Source organism: Alosa alosa, chromosome 16 (assembly GCF_017589495.1).
Source record: "Alosa alosa isolate M-15738 ecotype Scorff River chromosome 16, AALO_Geno_1.1, whole genome shotgun sequence".
Lineage (NCBI taxonomy): Eukaryota > Metazoa > Chordata > Actinopteri > Clupeiformes > Clupeidae > Alosa > Alosa alosa.
This window is the reverse complement of record NC_063204.1, coordinates 15465315-15483499: the sequence shown is the minus strand read 5'-3', so window position 1 is coordinate 15483499 and position 18185 is coordinate 15465315. Positions and strand designations below refer to the sequence as shown.

Sequence of the window (18185 nt, the reverse complement as noted above, 5' to 3'; positions counted from 1 at the left end):
ATTCCAGAGAACCTTCGGCTACTTAGTAGATCGCGTGCCAGTGGGTTACAGAAACAGACAGACAAGTGGCAAACAAAGTCGTTTTTCTCCTTAACTGTTCATCTGAAAAACGCCATGTCGGTGTCAGAATGTAAGGAACACATGTGAATTACAGAAAATGCATTAAAATGTCCAATCTCGAGCTGTATAATTAAGGGCTGGGGCATAATCCGAGAAAAAAATGATTTCTTCCATAGGGCCACAGTGTAAAGAATCTCTCGCTAGTCTCCTAAAAAGTCGTGGCGCTAGTGAACCATACGTCATAGGGGAACAGGAAGAACCCTTCTGTGAATCGTCTCGCTTTATCAACCGTCTCTGGTTATGCACTATCTGTACTCAGATATTGTTGATAAGTCTCACATTATGTCAATTCTGTTATTATGTGAGACAATAAAGCTTTTATAATCCACCATTGAGATCAGATACAAATGTTTATATTCAATTATGTCCATTATGCTTGTATTACAATGTGAAATAAAGAAGAAGAAAAAAAATTTAGAAAGTCTAAATCAATTTCTATAATTTTTTACTGTTTTTCAGTGTGGTCTGTGTCATGTTCTGAAAACCTTCAAAAACTAATGAAACTACTCCAAACTTATGGTAATCAATAAAAAATTATCAGACTTTTAAGATAAGAGGAGCATACTTGTCTGTCTGCAATCTAAATACATGAGGACACAAATTGGGTTTCTCTTCCTTCATTAGGCTCCAACTTGCAAACAAAATTAGTTTCCCCATCAGGCCCAATGGGGCCCGCTGGGTAAGTAGCAATAACACCTCATTCCCGAAGCAAGAGAACCCAGGATTGCATAAGCAGAGCCCTCAAGGGCCATTCTCATTACAGCATCTGCAACACCCCAGAGTCACCAGCCCCAGTAGTAGCTCCTGAAATGTGTCACTGTGAGTTGAAGCCAGTTTCTAAAGTCAAGCAAAAACTCCCGTGGAGCACAGGCATGTGTAGATTCTTTAAATTTGCATTTAAAATGGCAAAGGTCGCCCAGAATTCACGTGGATTGGTTGAATTTGCGTTAATTGTTGTGATCGCAACATCGCAAATTTCTGGAGGGACTGATAATATACACAAAAGCAAACACACATATGCACACACTCATTTACATATACAAAAGTTGCAAGAGTAGGGGATGGAGTAGGAGATGGAGACAAATTGACAAGCATGATTTATTTTTGCGCAGAGAATGTTCAGGACTGAGCCGTGGTCATATATTGTACCGCTATGCGATGCATCTAGTTTTTCAATGTTTTACCAGTGTTATATTGTCTACAAATTATTTATGTGAAAATGCACTCCTACCCCACCCCTCACAATTATTGGCAATATAGTACTCACAGTTTGATTGTTGGATATCCTCGCACACCAAATTCTGAAGCCATACCTAGTAAGAGAAAACATGTCCATGAATTATCTATATTGGTGGACACCTTTCCACAAACATGCCAAGAGGTACAACAATAATTGAATGATTAAAGTCAGAAGTGTAAGACAGTAGTTCAAAAACCACTGATTTCTTCATTTAATGCAACAGCATAGTGAAATATTTTCTTACATTTTTGACGCAATGTGATCCAACTCAAACCACAGAACACGACAGTTTGTGTAGTAATGTGTTCTACAAATTAACTATACATCACAAGAGTGAATTTGGAAGGGATAAAACATGTGTTACCTGTAAAAACACCTCAAAAAGTTGCAGATCACCGTTTACTGTTGCTTTAAAAGGCCTATATGTATGATTTAAAATAGGGATGCATGATATTATTGGTAGGAAATCGGTATCGGCAGACGACCACGTAGGAATTGTATTATCGGCATGGGCAGATATGAAACTTGACATGTAAATGTTTAATCATATCTCACATCATATCTCATTTACATCTACAACATTAAATTAAAAACAGGTTTCTCGGCCAAGTATACTTGCGTATACAAGGAATTTGGTCTCTGCATTTATCCCATCTGTGAATTAGTGAACACACAGAGCACACAGTGAACACAGAGTGAAGTGAAGCACACACTAACCCGGAGCAGTGAGCTGCCTTGCTACAGCGGCGCTCAGGGGTTGAGGTGTTAGGTGCCTTGCACAAGGGCACTTCAGCCGTTCATAGTCGGGGATTGAACCGGCAACCCTCCGGTTACAAGCCCGAAGCCCTAACCAGTAGGCCACGACTGCCCTGTGTTGCAATGATTTCCTTATTTTTCACTTTCAATGAAAGTTTTGTATATCTGTCTGCAACTACTAGACATTCACAATAAGAGTAATAGGTTAATTCTAGTACAGGAGAGACCCCTAGAGCAGTGTTTCTTAACTGGTGGGTCGCGGAATCGTTCTGGGTAGGTCATGGAGGTTGTTGTTAAAAAATAAATAAATGAAATGTAAAAAAAAAAATAGCCATTTCAAATGCCACCCTATCAGATCTAATGTCGGACCTTTAGTCTATAAAATGTATTTTGTATGCTAGTCGTTGCCATGGCCATAGACAATGTTTATGTGACAGGTCATGTTAGACATAATTTTAGCAGTAAATATGCAAGTAGCCCTGAATATTTGAAGTATGGATTCAGATGTTGAGGACAAAAAGGGACAGAAACCTCAGTGTATAATGAGCAGTGAATTGCTGACACATGAGAGCATGAAACCATCACAACTAAAACACCACATGAAAACAAAGCACCCTACTGTCAAAGACAAACCTGTTGAGTAGCCTACTTCGAAAGGTGACGTTAGGAGTTCAGGACTTTGCAAATGTGCCTATGATCAGCATGTTCCAAACAAGTAACCTAGCCTATAGGCACTTTGCACATATTACCACATAGCTCACCGTATCAGTTTGGCTTGAATGCTAAAAAATATGGGTCGTGACTTAATGACCAGGAAATTTAGGGTTCCAAGGCTAGACCAGTTAAGAACCACTGCTTTGGAGGAAATAAAAAAAAAATGTGTGAATATCTGTATCAACATTGGAAATTGGCCAAAAAATTTGTTTGAATATCGTCAGAAATACGATATTGTGCATCCCTAATTTTAAATATTACAAAATTCCTTAGAGAGAGCAACAGTGTGCTCTGTGAAGTAATGTGAAGAAATTACCCTTTGACATAATGTCAAAAGACCTATGCTTTGTGTTACCCAGATATCTACTATAGTTTGCATTGACCTAGGGTTATAGATATGCGTACTTCAGGAGGCATTGTAAGACCCTGTGTAGAGGCATTTTGATGTTTTGGAACTTTAAAACAGAAAAGTTTGGGACATGTACACCTCACCTGCCTGCTGTTTAGAGTGGCAAGCCCTATAATCCTCTATTTGCAACACATAAAGCTCTCCCATCTCTGTTCTCTAAATGGACAGGCCTGTAATCCTGGAGTCAACACACTTTCCTCACCTGCTTTATAAGTATTAAGTAGCTTCTTTTAACAAAGCTGTGGCCAAACCTTAATGTCATGTAATCTCACTCTGGAACTCAAAGCAGATTATCGTAATTAACTTGCTTGAGAGGATTGGCCCAAAGTGTAATCTGTGTTTTCTGTATCACCCAGGATGCCTTAGTAGTCAGGTGGAAATACCACTGAGGCCATAATACAACAGAGATTTCCCATGTACAATTGTTTAAGGAGCACCAACCACCCAAGTGCATAGCAAATAGAGCTGTCTATCTAAGAACTAGTTTTTATTTTTATTTTCTTATAAATCTTTTATTAGTCACATTTATGGGCTTAGTCAATGGCAAATTAAACAAAACACCATCTTGTCTTATGTGTATTAAGGACAGTACGGAAAAGATAACAACCATGTTAAATTGCTATTTTGCAATTGCTAATTGTTATCTGTATATTGTAATAAAATATGCAATCTCACCAGAGTAAGCAGTTGCATCCATTTTGCCAACTCTGACAGGAGACCCTGAGCTCTTCAACTCAGCACCGACATCATGCCACACTGGCTCCAACTTTTTACAGTAGCCACACCAAGGGGCATAAAACTACAGTAGACAGCACATGACAACACATTAAACATGTAAAATATTAAAAGTCAAAAAAAGAATACGATGTCAGGCTATTTCACAAAGCAAAGATGAGTTACAGTATTTTGTGAAGCTAATACCATTCCTACAAGATGCTCACATTCAAGTAGGCTATAAACACCACACTTTAATTTTAAGAGTTAATCCCATTTTTTTGCAGTGAAAGATGTATTGTTTATTCACATTGAACTATTTAAAGTGTACCTGAGGGCATTTTCATGGAAAACGGAACTGAACTGAACACATGTTGCGTAATCAAAACATCCATTTCTCATTAGTACAAAGAATATTTAATAACTTAAGCAGCATATAGTCTAGTAGAGCCAAGCTAGCAAATTCTTTGATTATGTCCAGTTTGACTGGATAAAACTTCCTGCATTTTCACAAAGGCCTTTCTCTTTGTACTGTCCTAGCCATCTGCCCAGGCTCCAGACAGGAACCCTGTGTTGAACCAACTCTGATACCACATCATCCGCACACAGACTAAACCCACCCAGTACCCCCGCCATTTGCGCCCACCTAATCTAGCATGCATGACTTCTCTTTCACTAAAAAACACAGCACAGCGCATCGTCTCCTATTCCACCAGCCTAGCAGCTTCCGTAAGGGATGAAAATCACAGAGCTGTCGAGGGTGCCCATTGGCAGTGGCTCTAAAGGGGTGCATACAGCTTGAATGTTGTCTCTATGTGTGTCTGTGTATGAAACAGAGATACTCACATCTACTATCCACACATCATCCATGCGTTTGTCTTTAAACCTACAGAAGAACAGCACGTTTAAAGATTTAAAAAGCTCACAAGATGCCATATGATAAAGGATGGTAAATGTCTACACTGAGGATATTAATGCTGTGTTAAGTCAACTACTGTACCAATACAATAAAGTTAGCCTATGCTACAGAATGGCATGACAGACTGTTGTTTCCTGTTAGGAAGTGAGCAAGGGGTGTGAATTTGCAAAACACTGTTAATATTGTTACAAAGGGTATGACTGCGTAAATCAACAAAGCGTATCAACAAAGTGTAGGTCAGCGAACAATTGTCTACATCAGAATAACTAGAGGATGCTATGCTACTTTCATTCAATGCACATTATATGCACAGGCCATTTCACTGCAGTCACAGAAACACAACGTAGGCCTACTCCTAGCTGTTGTCTTCAAAATATTTAATAATATACTTTTAAGTGAATGTCCTGTAGGCTGTAAGATGTAGGTAAAATGTAGGTCTCTGGTAAAACTGGTGCAATGTCTGCATTTGCTAACCCATTTAAATAAGCATGGGCTGATTGGGCTCATTCTTTTAAAAATGAAATCACTTACGAGTCATCGAGGTCCTCGACTAATGCTACTACCACCGAACTTAGAAAAAGCACTGTGAAAAAAAAGACAACATAATTCACAATGATGAATGTCATTTAACGAAAGGAACAGTGTATCTTCATCTGAGATTTCTGCTGTTACCCAAATAGCTTTCGATGATCCATAAGCTTGCTTAGCAAGCCAGGGTCGAACTTGTATGCATAGTTCTATCACATCGCGCTTGGGAATACTCTCATTCCAAACGGTGCTGACTAAAATAGACATCCTAACGCCACAAATATTGTAGTAGCCTACGAGTTACTTACCTGCACAAACCAAACTGACTCTCACTTCAGCCATCTTTCCGAATGAGAACCATCAAACAGGAAATACACCAAGAAAATCCAAGACATCTGCGCGTGCGCAGTCACCCCGCTGCAGTCTATCGGAAGTGTTGCCGACAGCAGAGCGATGAGACAGGGTACTCACTTACATATGGTACTTTATACATTCTCTGGTAGGAGGAACCTTTCAGATTTTGTTAGACAATAAAATGTATTAAATTGAAATATTTTTTTATGAAGTGGTGTTTTTCAAACTTGCCACCTTAGCGTGGGCCTATTATTACAGTCAGACCTATATTATTCCGCAAATAAAAAGTATTATTAGGGTACTTAGGGCAAATTTGTAAAACAGTGAGCTTCTCCAACAACATTTTTCATTGTTGTAGGCTATTGTCCTGAAACTTTCCATATCATTATTTGTATTAGGCTATTATCACTCTATACTATAGGCTAAGCCTAGGGATATAGAACCCATTTCTTATATGTGGTCCTCAGATTAACAATTAAACAACAGCCTACATGTGGCTGCAATTACTTGTTATTGTTTTTATCATGAACTTGGTCTTCTGGGCTATTGTGCCTGGAGACTAGCACTGTCGATGTTATGCCAGCAGATGGTAATGTTGTAGCTCTTTCACATCTTGAGTTTGAAAAGCCAAATGAACTAGTGAGGCATGCATGAGTGCTTGAGAGGAAGATAATATCAAATGTACAACATAAACAGTGCAGCACCAAAAACATTGTTTATTACAAATAAAGCTTTAACATATTACATGCAAATGATTTCAGGCACAAGCACTGAACTTTTAAACTGATAAACTAATAGCTTAAATGAAAGGCAATCTGACAAGGTTTTTTTCTTATTTTGCCCTCCAGTCGGATGTTATTGCTGCACCCACTGAAAATCTTTACATCATTCTAATATATCAAAATTAGTAGGCACTCCAAGATCAGCAAAGTGAGAATGTCTCTCAGGTCAACTGTAAACCTGACCATTTTTGTGATTACAAAAATAAATATTTCCTTTCATATTATATTAAATAAAACAATTGCAATAAAAAAAACTCTCAATCACTTCCCTTCCCTAGAAATTATTCCCATGACTTGTTAGCCTGGGTGTCTAATGACTTGTTACACTAGCTTATGATTGAACATGGGCTGCAATGCTCAGACAAGCCTGACTACCCAAATAGAGGCAAGTGACTTGATCAACAAGTACTCTGGCATGAATCATCCTGTGGTGCTAATGAATACTTAATACCTACATGTCCACCATTCCAGTTTATTTACTGTCCTCTACTGCTATAGATCCTAGAAATTGTGCACAAATATCTTTATTTATCAGCTCAATTCAGAAGAGTCTTGCTTATGTTCAGCTGCACAATGCAGATCATTGTTCTGCTGTTTCGTCTCCCCTTCAACACTTTCAACCACAGTCGATGCAAACAGAGCGAAGGAAGAAAAAACTAAAAAGAAAAATAAAGTTACACATTCAAGCATGCACGCAGGTACGCGCGCACACACACACAACAAACACAAACACACACACACACACACACACACACACACACACACACACACACACACACACACACACACACACACACACATACACACACACACACACACACACATTGCAAGAAATCCATTGAAGAAAGAGCAATGCTTTCCCACAGTCCAGAGAGGGGCATGACTGTGTTACTAAACAGACTCATGAGCAGAGAAAATGGAAGGTAAGAAGAAGCAGAAGTAGCCTACTTAGCCTGCATGCAGACTGTCTGGTGCCCTCTCAACAACAAAAAAAAACACATATCTCTACAACTGCACATGACTCTGGCAAATTTTACAGCATACTTGTACTGTGTCACAACTGGCGCTGAGAGAATGTATGTGACAGAGAAATAACATGCAACAAAATATGACTGCAGCAGAATGCTTTCATGTTTTTATGTAAACGTGAATAGTCCCACTTGAACTGTTCAACACTGTGCTTGTATCAATGAGTTGATGATGTAGTCTAACTTGTTTTCAAAATGAACTATGCCAGATGAAATAACTGGGAAGTTTTGATTTGTCATGTGGCCACACTGATTGCATGCACAGGCTTAATGGTTATTGTGGTGCTAGCGCAATAAACAGCACTCCAAAGGCCGCAGTAGAGAATCTGAAATGTTCCAACCAAAGCATATTTTCGTACTGGTTCATGCCAAAAGACACCCCTCTGGCACAGGGCATTCACTCAAAACAAATATGCTCTTTAAAGTTATAACAGTTAAATAAGCTGACAGTGCAGTCTAATGTGAGCATAATTCATCACAGATAACTGCAGTGCAACTAGATATCTGTGTGATTTTTAATCTTTATAGTTCCCAAGACAGAGCAAATTCAACAACCCTTGGATGCGAGAGAATGACAGGTATTTAAAAATAAATTAACCGTCATAACACTGAAAGATGTGACCACAATAATTTCTCAACTCAGTGAGATTTCCTATCAAGATTAGCACTGATCCTCCACCCTTTTCCCTTCCTCCATATCCAGAAATGACCTGATAACCACCTCCTCTCCCATTTAGTCCTTTACAAATCAGTGGCAGTGAAGATGACTCGATTAAAGCACGTCTGTGAATGTTCCTTGGCTGTGGGAGACCTCTGCGATAATGATGCCATGTGTACAAGGAGGTGTGACTCAGCGGAGAGTCTAAGCTTCTTCATCACAAAACTCCTGCAATGTCTTCCAAGAGAACTGAATGGAAATCAGCAAAGAGAACACCACTAATGGCTGCTTTCCTGACATTTGTGCAGTAGATGATGTCTAGAGTATCTCACTCCAGAATGTCTGTCTCAAAAGGCACCAGGTGGTAGTAGGACAGGTTGGTGACATATGCCTCAGGCTCTTCATCACTGAGGTCAGGCTCCACAGGAAGACTCTCCGTGTCATCATACCTAAGCATAGAATAGAGGGGGAAACTGCATTAGTATTAAGTTTCACATAAAGTGATAAAATATATGACCCAAACATATAACCTCATGCATGGTCTACCAAATACAAGAGCTGTCAGTAAGCACTTTGATATTTGTTTGTTTGAGGTTGAGGGCCAAGGAAAAAAAGTTCTTGAAAGGTTAAAGCAACACCAAAGAGTTTTTTATACCTTAAAATAATGTTTCCAAAATCGTTTCAGTGGTTCATCAACTTGTAACAGGGTCAACGGCAATTCTGCATCCGCTTCGCGGCCCTCTATCGGCTATAACCGCACTATGTAAGTTTGCCAGATCGGGTAGCGGATCTGTAGTTCGATGAAATGAGACATAAGAAACTACAAATTTGACTTGCATCTGATGTCGCAATACATCGTACTTCGTAAGTCATGCAAAATATTCTACGTTGTCTGTGGACAACGCAAAGCCGGTGCTGGATAAACAAATAGCGTGTGTGTGACAGAGGGAAAGTTCTTTGGTGTTGCTTTAAAGGGAGTCTGAGTTATGAAGGCCATGGTTCAAATTCTTGATGAATGCTCCAACTCTAGGCTGACTTCCTTTACTTCCTACTCACACCCAGGAAAGGAAATGCCTCTTTGCTACTTCCTGGCCAGAAAGAAGCTCATTCACATTCGGGGACTAGACACATACATCCACATGCAAACCTAGGTATGCTAATGCCATGTCATGTCTCACATAATCACCACTTTTCATGTCTGTATGATTTAACAGGAATCAAAATTATACATGAGAATGAAAACACTCACGAATGCTCAGCTGAGTCAGTCGATGAGGGTCTCTCCTTCTCCTGGGTGATGTTTTCATCAAACACAATGGTCTCCGTATTGGCTAGACAGAAGCCATTGGATCTCATGATCTCTGTAACAAGCCAGGAGCAATCCAAATCAACGAATGTATAGCATTAGCACAACTGATTCAAGTTTAACACAATATTATTATACATACAAACTGAGCACCTTCAGAAAAACAAACACACACACACACACACACACACACACACACACACACACACACACACACACACACACACATTTTTGTGTGACTAACCAGAGATTTTGACTGGACTTTGGAAGCAAGGCTGGATCTTGTGAACATTATCATTCCTTAGGATTTGATCAAGTGGTGAACGTTCAAAGAAAGTAAGCACAACCTCTGACCTGGAATACTAAAGAGAAAAAACAATGGTTGAGTTCCTGTTCAAAACGCATCTATTACATAACATTGAACATGGTAGGCCTAGTAAGATGCTTAAGTCTATAGGTAACCCCAAACCTCCTATCATGAAATAATAATACAGCTTTATTAAGAAATCCACTTTCTTATCTCATTCAGTATAAACTAGGATACAAATCGACAAGCCTTTTACTCCTTAATTCATCCTTCAAATGTACCAAATTAAAGAAACAGTCCAAGACCAGTGTATTGCATACCTTCCAGGGCAAGTTGATAGCATTTTTCAATAACTTCTCCACTTCATTCAGTTTCACTTCAATGTCACTTGCTTCCTTAATCTTCACAAGCCCTGGATAACAAGAAATACCAAGGAATATAAACACACAGGTACATACTTCAATAATGAACAATAAAGGACAGTCTTGATGACCTTTCCACATATAATGCCTTATCAGATGCCACAAAGGCTCAGTGCTTTAGCAACCAGACATCCAACTGAACCAGCATCAGGAAAAACAGATGACTGACAGTTCAATAGCGCTAACCTTTTGCTTCACAATATCCATTTGAATGCTGTCATTTACAGGGGAAAACAGAAAAGTCCAGATTCTCTTCAGGTGACACAATAGTGAACAATCGGCAGTACCAGCTGATACAGATTTTGGATATGGGATTGTTTTCTGACACAGTTGCATATTGTAAGCAGCAAACTTAAGTACACCAACTATGCATATCTCTGGTCTCGCAAAATGTTCCTTGGGACTAGGTTTTTGACACTAGGATGCCAATCAGTTTATCGTCTGAAATGTTTGACTGCTGATCTATACATAATAATAATAATAATAATAATAATAATAATAATAATAATACATTTTGAGGCTAACGCAGCAAGTTGCAGTATAGGTTTTGCTAAAAAATGCTTAGGCCCTGTTGATGGACTCCAAGCGGTTAGCCTTAGTATGTTCTTAGTATCTATTGTGATTATGTACAGATGTTTAAGGAACACAACGACCGGAAAACTGGCACCCTTAACCTTTAACTCCCTACAAGCACGCCATATGGTAACAACAGTGGCAAGGAAAAACTCCCATATTCCTGGAAGAAACCTTGATGGCTTCTGCAATGACACTGACATGATTCAGACTAACACACAGAGAGCTGAGTGTTCAGACGAAAGCTATGACCTCACAGATCCCTATGGTCATGCTGAAGATGAGTGATGACGATAACAATGTCGTTAATACAGGGGGAGCAGAACTCATTCTGAATCAGCCCTCTAAGCCACACAAACAAAAAAACCTCAGTAGGACCTGGGCACAGAATGGATTTGGAGGGATAGAAGCATTCAACACCTTTCATGATGACATTACCCCTATGGCTGGTGAAAAGATAAAAGAAGCTACTCTCCACCAAAAGGGAGAAATTCAACATCAGTTCAACATGATTTCCTCTGAAAATATGCATTTTTTCTATAATTATGAATGATGCTTTCCTGGTGCATTTCAATAAAAATAGTTTGCCAAGGTAACCAGGCAAAGTGTTGACCAATGTGAGTATGTTGTATTCATTAAACATAGGAGGGGTAAATGGTGCTGGTGATACAAAACAAAAACACAGCTGTCTGGCAGAGACTAGACGTTAATCCTTTCTCCAAAATACAAGTCTGTTTATTCACGCTAGTGGATACAGCTTATTAAAGTCTGGACACAGGTGTCTCCTCTGGTGGTGGTCAGACATTATCAACAGGAGCCAAGACAAAAACAATTATTGCTGTTTGGACAACAGTGAAACAGATAACTGGGACCTCTACATATTGGTTGGTTTACATTTATAGCAAAAACATGCTCTTTCTTAAAAAAACAACAACAACCAACAAATCAGAAACAGCTGCATCCCCAGTTAAAACTTCCTGAGGAACAAGCATTTTCCTGTACATCCTTCAATCTACTGCCCTAATGTGGAAGGAAAATATTTAAAATGTCCTACCTTTTTCTATGTGTGTGTCTGAACTTGAACTTGAACTTTGAATTATATTCTATCCACTTTAATCATTTAACAACTCTAGTCTGTCTACATTTCAGCGCCTTGAGTCTGTACATTTCAGCGTCTCTCTACATTCTACCCTGACCTAAGCTACCCTGATCGACCAAAATGGATGTGGACAGGTGTTGGTAAAGTGAATGAAAAACTATCGGTCTTAGCTTATCTTTAAACCACCTGGAATAGGTTTATCAAAGTAACAACTGTCATTCAAAACTGTCTTCCTTATTTGCACATTCATATGGCTTGCTTTGTATACATATATATTACCAATTACATGCAGACTTTGTACATTACATAACTTCCATCTCACAACCTGTAGGTTATGCTCCATAAAGGCCAACCTTTCCAAAACAGAACACAATGAATAATTAAGTGAGCTTTACGCTGATTGGGGGGAGGGGTGATCAGAGGATTGGTTTGTGTGTCTGTTCACGTCACACTCTTTGTTCAGGTTTGCCCGTTTTTCATGGTAATTTCAAAGTCCCAGATTTGCATAGGAGGAAACAACCGTGTTTCCGGTTCACAGTAGGTTTGAGGCCATGCACCGGACTCTCACCGAACATCTTCAACAAATCCAGCGGTGTTTTCATTCTATGTCTGCTTTAAACATGTATTCCTTTCAATTTTCTTATGTAGTTGTTGCACCGTGCTGTCACCTTCTTTGCAGCTACAGTATATTTGGTAACACTTTACTTGACAGTATTGACATAAAAGGTGACATGACACTGTCATGAACACATGACACATGACACATGAAACCTAACCCTAATCCTAACCTCTAATCCTAATCCATACCCTATCCCTAACCCTAACCCTTACCCTAATCCTAACCCTAATCCTAACCTTATCTTGTTATGACAAAAACTGAATGTCACTTAATAACAGAAGCGTTATGTCATAAACGTTTATGACTTGTTTATGACACGTTCATGACAGTGTCATGTCACTCTTATGTCAATACTGTCAAGTAAAGTGTAACCGTATTTTTCTCATATCATCAGATCAAGTGTGCTGGAGACATGCATGAAAAGCATGAAAAACCTGCGGTTCCTCTCGTACTGAGCAGGATTACCATTGCAACACATCATCAGTAGGGTCAAACTAAGCTGTCTCACGACGGGTGCTCATGCTAACTCTGATAAACAGTAGCACTGTTTCTAAACCTTCTAAAACTGTATAAAATGGTTACTTTCATATCATAATGTTGAAAAGTACAATAACTACAACAAATGACAGTTTTCTTAATTCTGTGTGCAGATACTTTTATTTAAAATGTTTTTTTGCATTATGCATGCATTCAAAGACATAATTGAGAACCACAGAAAATGCAGATCATGAAGGCTGACAAAGAAGGAACTATATCTGTTTGGTCATATCCTTCTTTCTGTTAGTTTCGGTGTGTTTAACTGTCTGACTATCTGTCATTTCTTTTTGGTGTGTAGATTCATACAAGTTGACTTAAGAAATCATAGCTTCATTGACACTAGACCACATATCTCAATTCAGATTAAGAGTGGGTCTGGAAAGGCTTCATTGACTTACGACTTCCAGGGGCATAACTAGCAGTGAATTTAAACTTAAATTGGTGCATTAAACTCTTACCAAATCGTGCTGCAATCAAATCTTGTAAACAAAAGTTTTAAATGCAGTTGTTTACTCAAATCCAAAGAAAGTCCACATCTGTTTAACCCTGTTTCCATCAGCATAGCCATTGGTTGTTTTGAATGCATTGCTCTATCTGTCATCACACAAAGCCCATTATCAATGGTGTATGTGATTGGTGCCTGGGTTTTTGTAATATTGGAAGTGGGTGTCAATTGCTGCCTTGCCAGACTAACCTGCAGAGCGAATTCAACTTCACAATATGAGTGTAGAATGAACACTGCTAATCAGCTTTCTCCATTGCTCAGCTGACATCATTACAGTAATAATAAACTCGATTCTGACGATATCACCATCTAGAAATTCATCCAAACCCATAGCACTCAACAACTTAAATGTCCTCGGAATAAGATTGTGCCGATAAGTTTCATATCCGTGACATGGTACAACCATCCACTTCTTCTCTTACATCACTGTCAATTACACAAGCCATGTCCATTCTCCACACACACCCTCAGAATGTCACATCTGCTTGGTGCGCAGGTCTGCTGAGAAACTCTGTGAGATGGATAAAAATAGGGTCCTATACTCCCTCTCTCCTGCTAGGCCTACTCATCCCAGCACTGTGTACCACTCTCTGCTGATGACATCAGCCTAAAGTGGAAGTGTTGTGTCTGGCCCAGTTGCCTAGCAAGGCCCCAGTAGCAGGAAAACAAGAGCCATGCTGAAAGACTAGTGTAGGAGATGAGCTATCCCTGCTTGGAAATGTTAACATTGATTAAACATTGATTTGAACACACTCACTCACTCATTCAGTCACACATGCACACAGAGAAGGTGGTTTTAAAAAATGAAGAAGCCTTTGAAAACATGCGACAGTGAGTCATTGTCATTATTTCACTACAATAGTTGGCCTATGAATATCCTATGGAGTGGACATGATGGTACACTGCTGTGGCCATAAAAGGCTGTTTGGTGTTGTTTCAAAAACTACACCTTGGCTGGCTGGGCACAGACAAAAGCAGAGGTGCAGAAGTTGAGACTGATTGGTGCAGTGGCATACGCTTTACATTCTGCCAGACACAGATAAGCCCACTGGAAGGCGTCCAGAGCATGCACCACATTGATGACCAACTGAAAACAATACTACAATCAGGTGCAAGTCAAGAAATATTAGCTATCAGCCTGTTAAATCAAATCATCTGTAAATGTAATGGCAGGGGTATAAATTAAGAGTGTGATTACATTTTGAAAGATGTCTTTATTGCATATCAATTAAGAGAAATTACTATCAAAACAGCTTATTCTACACTTTGATAGGCTATTATCCTGGATAATTATTTATTCCCATGCCATTTCTTTATTTAAAACATTCATGCCAGTTGTAGAATGATCACTTTTAACTTAAAAATATATGTAGATAGTACAGTAAATAAAGACAGGTATAAATGCCTGAATAAGATATGAATGGGTAGATCGGTATAAAGGTAAGGTCTGCATTGTCGCCTTGGATAAAAGCGTTTGCCAAATCCCATAACCATAATCATAAGAAATTGTATGAAATTCCTTGAAGACTCTACAAGTATAGAGACCTTGTGAATTGAGTCATTGCTACTATACTCCTTGATATTAAAATAGTTAATCATGAATGCCTGTTTGCTGTCAAGTCTTACTTTGTGAATACGCAGGGTCCCAAATGATTACGAGAGATACTGTAATTTTCCATAGTGCTTGTTGAGACGCAGTGCAGGCATTGACTCAACCTGTGACTAATAATCATGTCTTTATGAAATATTGGTGCTGTGATTGATCAGAGAGTGGTCAGGGTCTACAGTGAAGCACACGTCAGCAGGAAATTGAAAGACTGGACTGGCATCCCTATAATTTAATAATTAAGACTCACCATGATCATGCTCGGCGTGTAGCCTTACAACAAAATGCTACACAGTCCAAGGAGGGGAGCATCTGTACTGATTGTCACACTATAGATAATCATCATAGTCAGGCAAAATGGCTGAAATGTCCACCTTCACTGAACAGTATCTAAATATTGCAAACTGCATTGGACATAACATACAGTGAAAAAATGTACTAGTTCAAAGAAAGAAAGGAAAGGTGTGTAACAGTGTGAAACCACCAGTCGTGTAATGCTGCATCACCTACTGTAGTCCTGTTTTTTCTCTTCTGTTAAAGTGTGTGTGTCTGTGTTAGTCTGTGCCTATATACATTTAACATGAGTATTTTATTTCTAGCAAGACAGGATGTGCCAAATTGAGATCAAAGTACTTTTGTAAGACCTAGTACGTGACTCAAGGGCCTCTGTGGCTCATTGCTTATGTTACAAGACATGGTTCAAAGCCATGTTTAAACTCCCAAGTGAAGGTCTGAAATATATGGCTTATATTTACCCCTGTAAAAACTGTTTCTGAAACAGTATAACAGTAACTCACCTGCTGGTGCCAAGTAGGCAGATGAGTTCATTCTAGTAAAATGAACTCATCTGCCTACTTGGCACCAGCAGGTTTGTAATTTTATTTGGGGTGTAGACCAATACGGCAGAACACAGAACGCTAACTAATTTGGACATTTCGCACTGGTAGCCTATACCCAGGGCCAGCATCAAAATCCACAGAATTATCTGGGGATAGGTTGACTTGAACATATAGCCTAGGACAACTAATTTATCTACATACCGGTAATCGAGGCGGACAGCTTACCTTCTATTAGTGGTGACTTCGACAGGGTTCGTCTGTCCTCAGGGAAGCATTCCAAAAGCCTTTTCAATAATCTTCCAAAATCGGAGTAACTTCTATGCAAGTATAAAACATTTCTATCTGACCACTCAGTCCTAATTTCAAAGAATTCCTCTTCCTCGCCACGCTGATTTATAATAAGTCTCCGGATTCCGTTAACCCAACAATCTTTCACAAACATGTTTGCCAAAGACGTGCCCTCGAATATCGCCGATGCCATTCCTCAGCCGTCAATCCCACATTGTGAGTGTTGCTGGCAGTCTCTTGTCAAACTGAATAATCAAAACAGTCATGCCCACTCGGCAAGGCGCGGTCGGGGCTTCGTTGCAATTTAACTAACCAGTTGAATGCGAGACATAAAAGTGAAGTTCCACCTATGACTAAGCTAATTATATCGACGTTTTATGCTCTGGAGACGCAATGGTCAGTGCAGATAGGCCTATTATAAACGTGGCACTATCCGTGACAGCCTTTGACCAAGTCATGCGCTCAAAAAAAAAATCGATATTTTAAAACAAATCGGAAATTACACATTACAAGGTTTGCTTGAGACTATTATTCCAGCATATCCTTTGATCTCTGCTCCTTGATGGCGGATTGGAAATGTAGGCTAAAAAGCGCGACCACTGTTTGTCAGGATTTCTCAGCATATTTCACTTTCAAATATATTCCACAGTTCTACCAGCAGTCGAAGCTTCTTGAGCGTTGTGTTGCTGCTGGTCACAGAGACAACTTTATGGCTTCCTTTGCAGGAGTCAACATTCCCCCTCCCCTGCTTCCTTCTCTCTCCCAGTTGACTCTCCCCAACGCAACGCTATGTAAGGAATGCAACTCCCTGCATTAGCCTACTTCATTGTCCAGTGTGAAAAGTTTACTTGGAGTGTAAAAGGGAAAACGCTAATGAGTAGGGGGGGCCTATCAGGACGATATGGCTACAGTTTGTAGTAATCCAGTATAATAAAATTGGTTGCCTTCTAAAAATCGTAGGTGCTGCTCCTCAGTGATGTAGTGATTGCTCTCAAGTAATTCCCTCCACACCAAACTAAACCATAAGTAAACCGTTACCGGTACCGTTACACAATTTCCATTGGCTACTCACTGATAAAATTCAAGCAACCAGGGGCCTCATGTACAAACACTTGCGTGGTGGATTTCATACTAAAACATTACGTACGTGCAAACCTGAAAAGTAGCGTAGCCTACGCACAAAAAATCCTGAAACTGTGCGTACGCAGCACTCCACGCAGATTTTCCACGCACAAGCATTACACTCCACCCTCTCTCCTCCCTCAATCACACTCATTTTAATATGCTAACTAGAAGGCCACTCGAGAGCGCAGACCTCCGCGCAGACAAACTAGCCTATCCCGCAATATTAATAACAATGAAAACTCATTTGTGGATCCTTTCATACTCGAACCTGCTCCAAAGTTTAATAATTGAAATCATCAAATTAATAATAAAAGGTTTCTCTCCAGCGAATGCGAGGTAAAAGTGTTTATCCGACGAAATGTCAAGAATCTAACGTCTTTATCATCTGTAATTAATAATAAAAAAAAAAATACTAAAAAAAAACAGTAGTGGCAGAGCGTAGCAGTGGCTAGCTAGGGTCAGAGACCGTGGCAGAATTATTGGTCAGTCTGCAAGTAGGTGACAGTCGCATAACTGGGTTTGATGCATTTGAACCATTACAACACAACTGCATTAATAAAAAAAAAACATTAAATCAATCGTGTCCAAGTAGACTACCACGCATCGCGCACTCCAGGTGGAATAAACGAAGTTGATCCAGGCCACATCGCCACAACATTACGATTTCTGGATCATATACCTATATTTGCACACAAGTGTGACAACAATAATGCGAATGCTTACTCGAGGAAAGTCAA

General features: G+C 39.5%; 2 protein-coding genes across 2 annotated transcripts in view; both read right to left on the bottom strand.

Moving 5' to 3' along the window:
* tmx3b (thioredoxin related transmembrane protein 3b) overlaps positions 1–5834 on the bottom strand; it is a 38205-nt gene extending 32371 nt beyond the window's left edge. The window contains 5 exon segments of the mRNA XM_048266397.1: positions 1388–1433; positions 3915–4038; positions 4800–4839; positions 5404–5455; positions 5709–5834. Coding sequence (XP_048122354.1) covers positions 1388–1433; positions 3915–4038; positions 4800–4839; positions 5404–5455; positions 5709–5742 — 296 coding nt within the window. The 5' untranslated portion in view covers positions 5743–5834.
* A 616-nt stretch (positions 5835–6450) lies between these two features.
* Positions 6451–17083, bottom strand: pxdc1b (PX domain containing 1b). The gene is made up of 5 exons (XM_048267205.1): positions 16261–17083; positions 10156–10247; positions 9773–9890; positions 9472–9583; positions 6451–8671 (listed from the first exon to the last, which is right to left on the bottom strand). Exons 1-5 carry the CDS (start codon positions 16514–16516, stop codon positions 8551–8553), a joined length of 699 nt encoding a protein of 232 aa, XP_048123162.1. The 5' UTR covers positions 16517–17083; the 3' UTR covers positions 6451–8550.
* Positions 17084–18185: the final 1102 nt, after the last annotated feature.

What these genes read in the sequence shown, in the direction of transcription:
- pxdc1b (XM_048267205.1), bottom strand. Translation starts at nt 16,516, where the DNA reads ATGGCATCGGCGATATTCGAGGGCACGTCTTTGGCAAACATGTTTGTG. An exon ending in AAGTCCAGTCAAAATCTCTG is followed by an intron (nt 9,584 to 9,772) that starts GTTAGTCACACA and finishes GGCTTGTTACAG; the next exon opens with AGATCATGAGATCCAATGGC. An exon ending in ACTGACTCAGCTGAGCATTC is followed by an intron (nt 8,672 to 9,471) that starts GTGAGTGTTTTC and finishes TTCTATGCTTAG; the next exon opens with GTATGATGACACGGAGAGTC.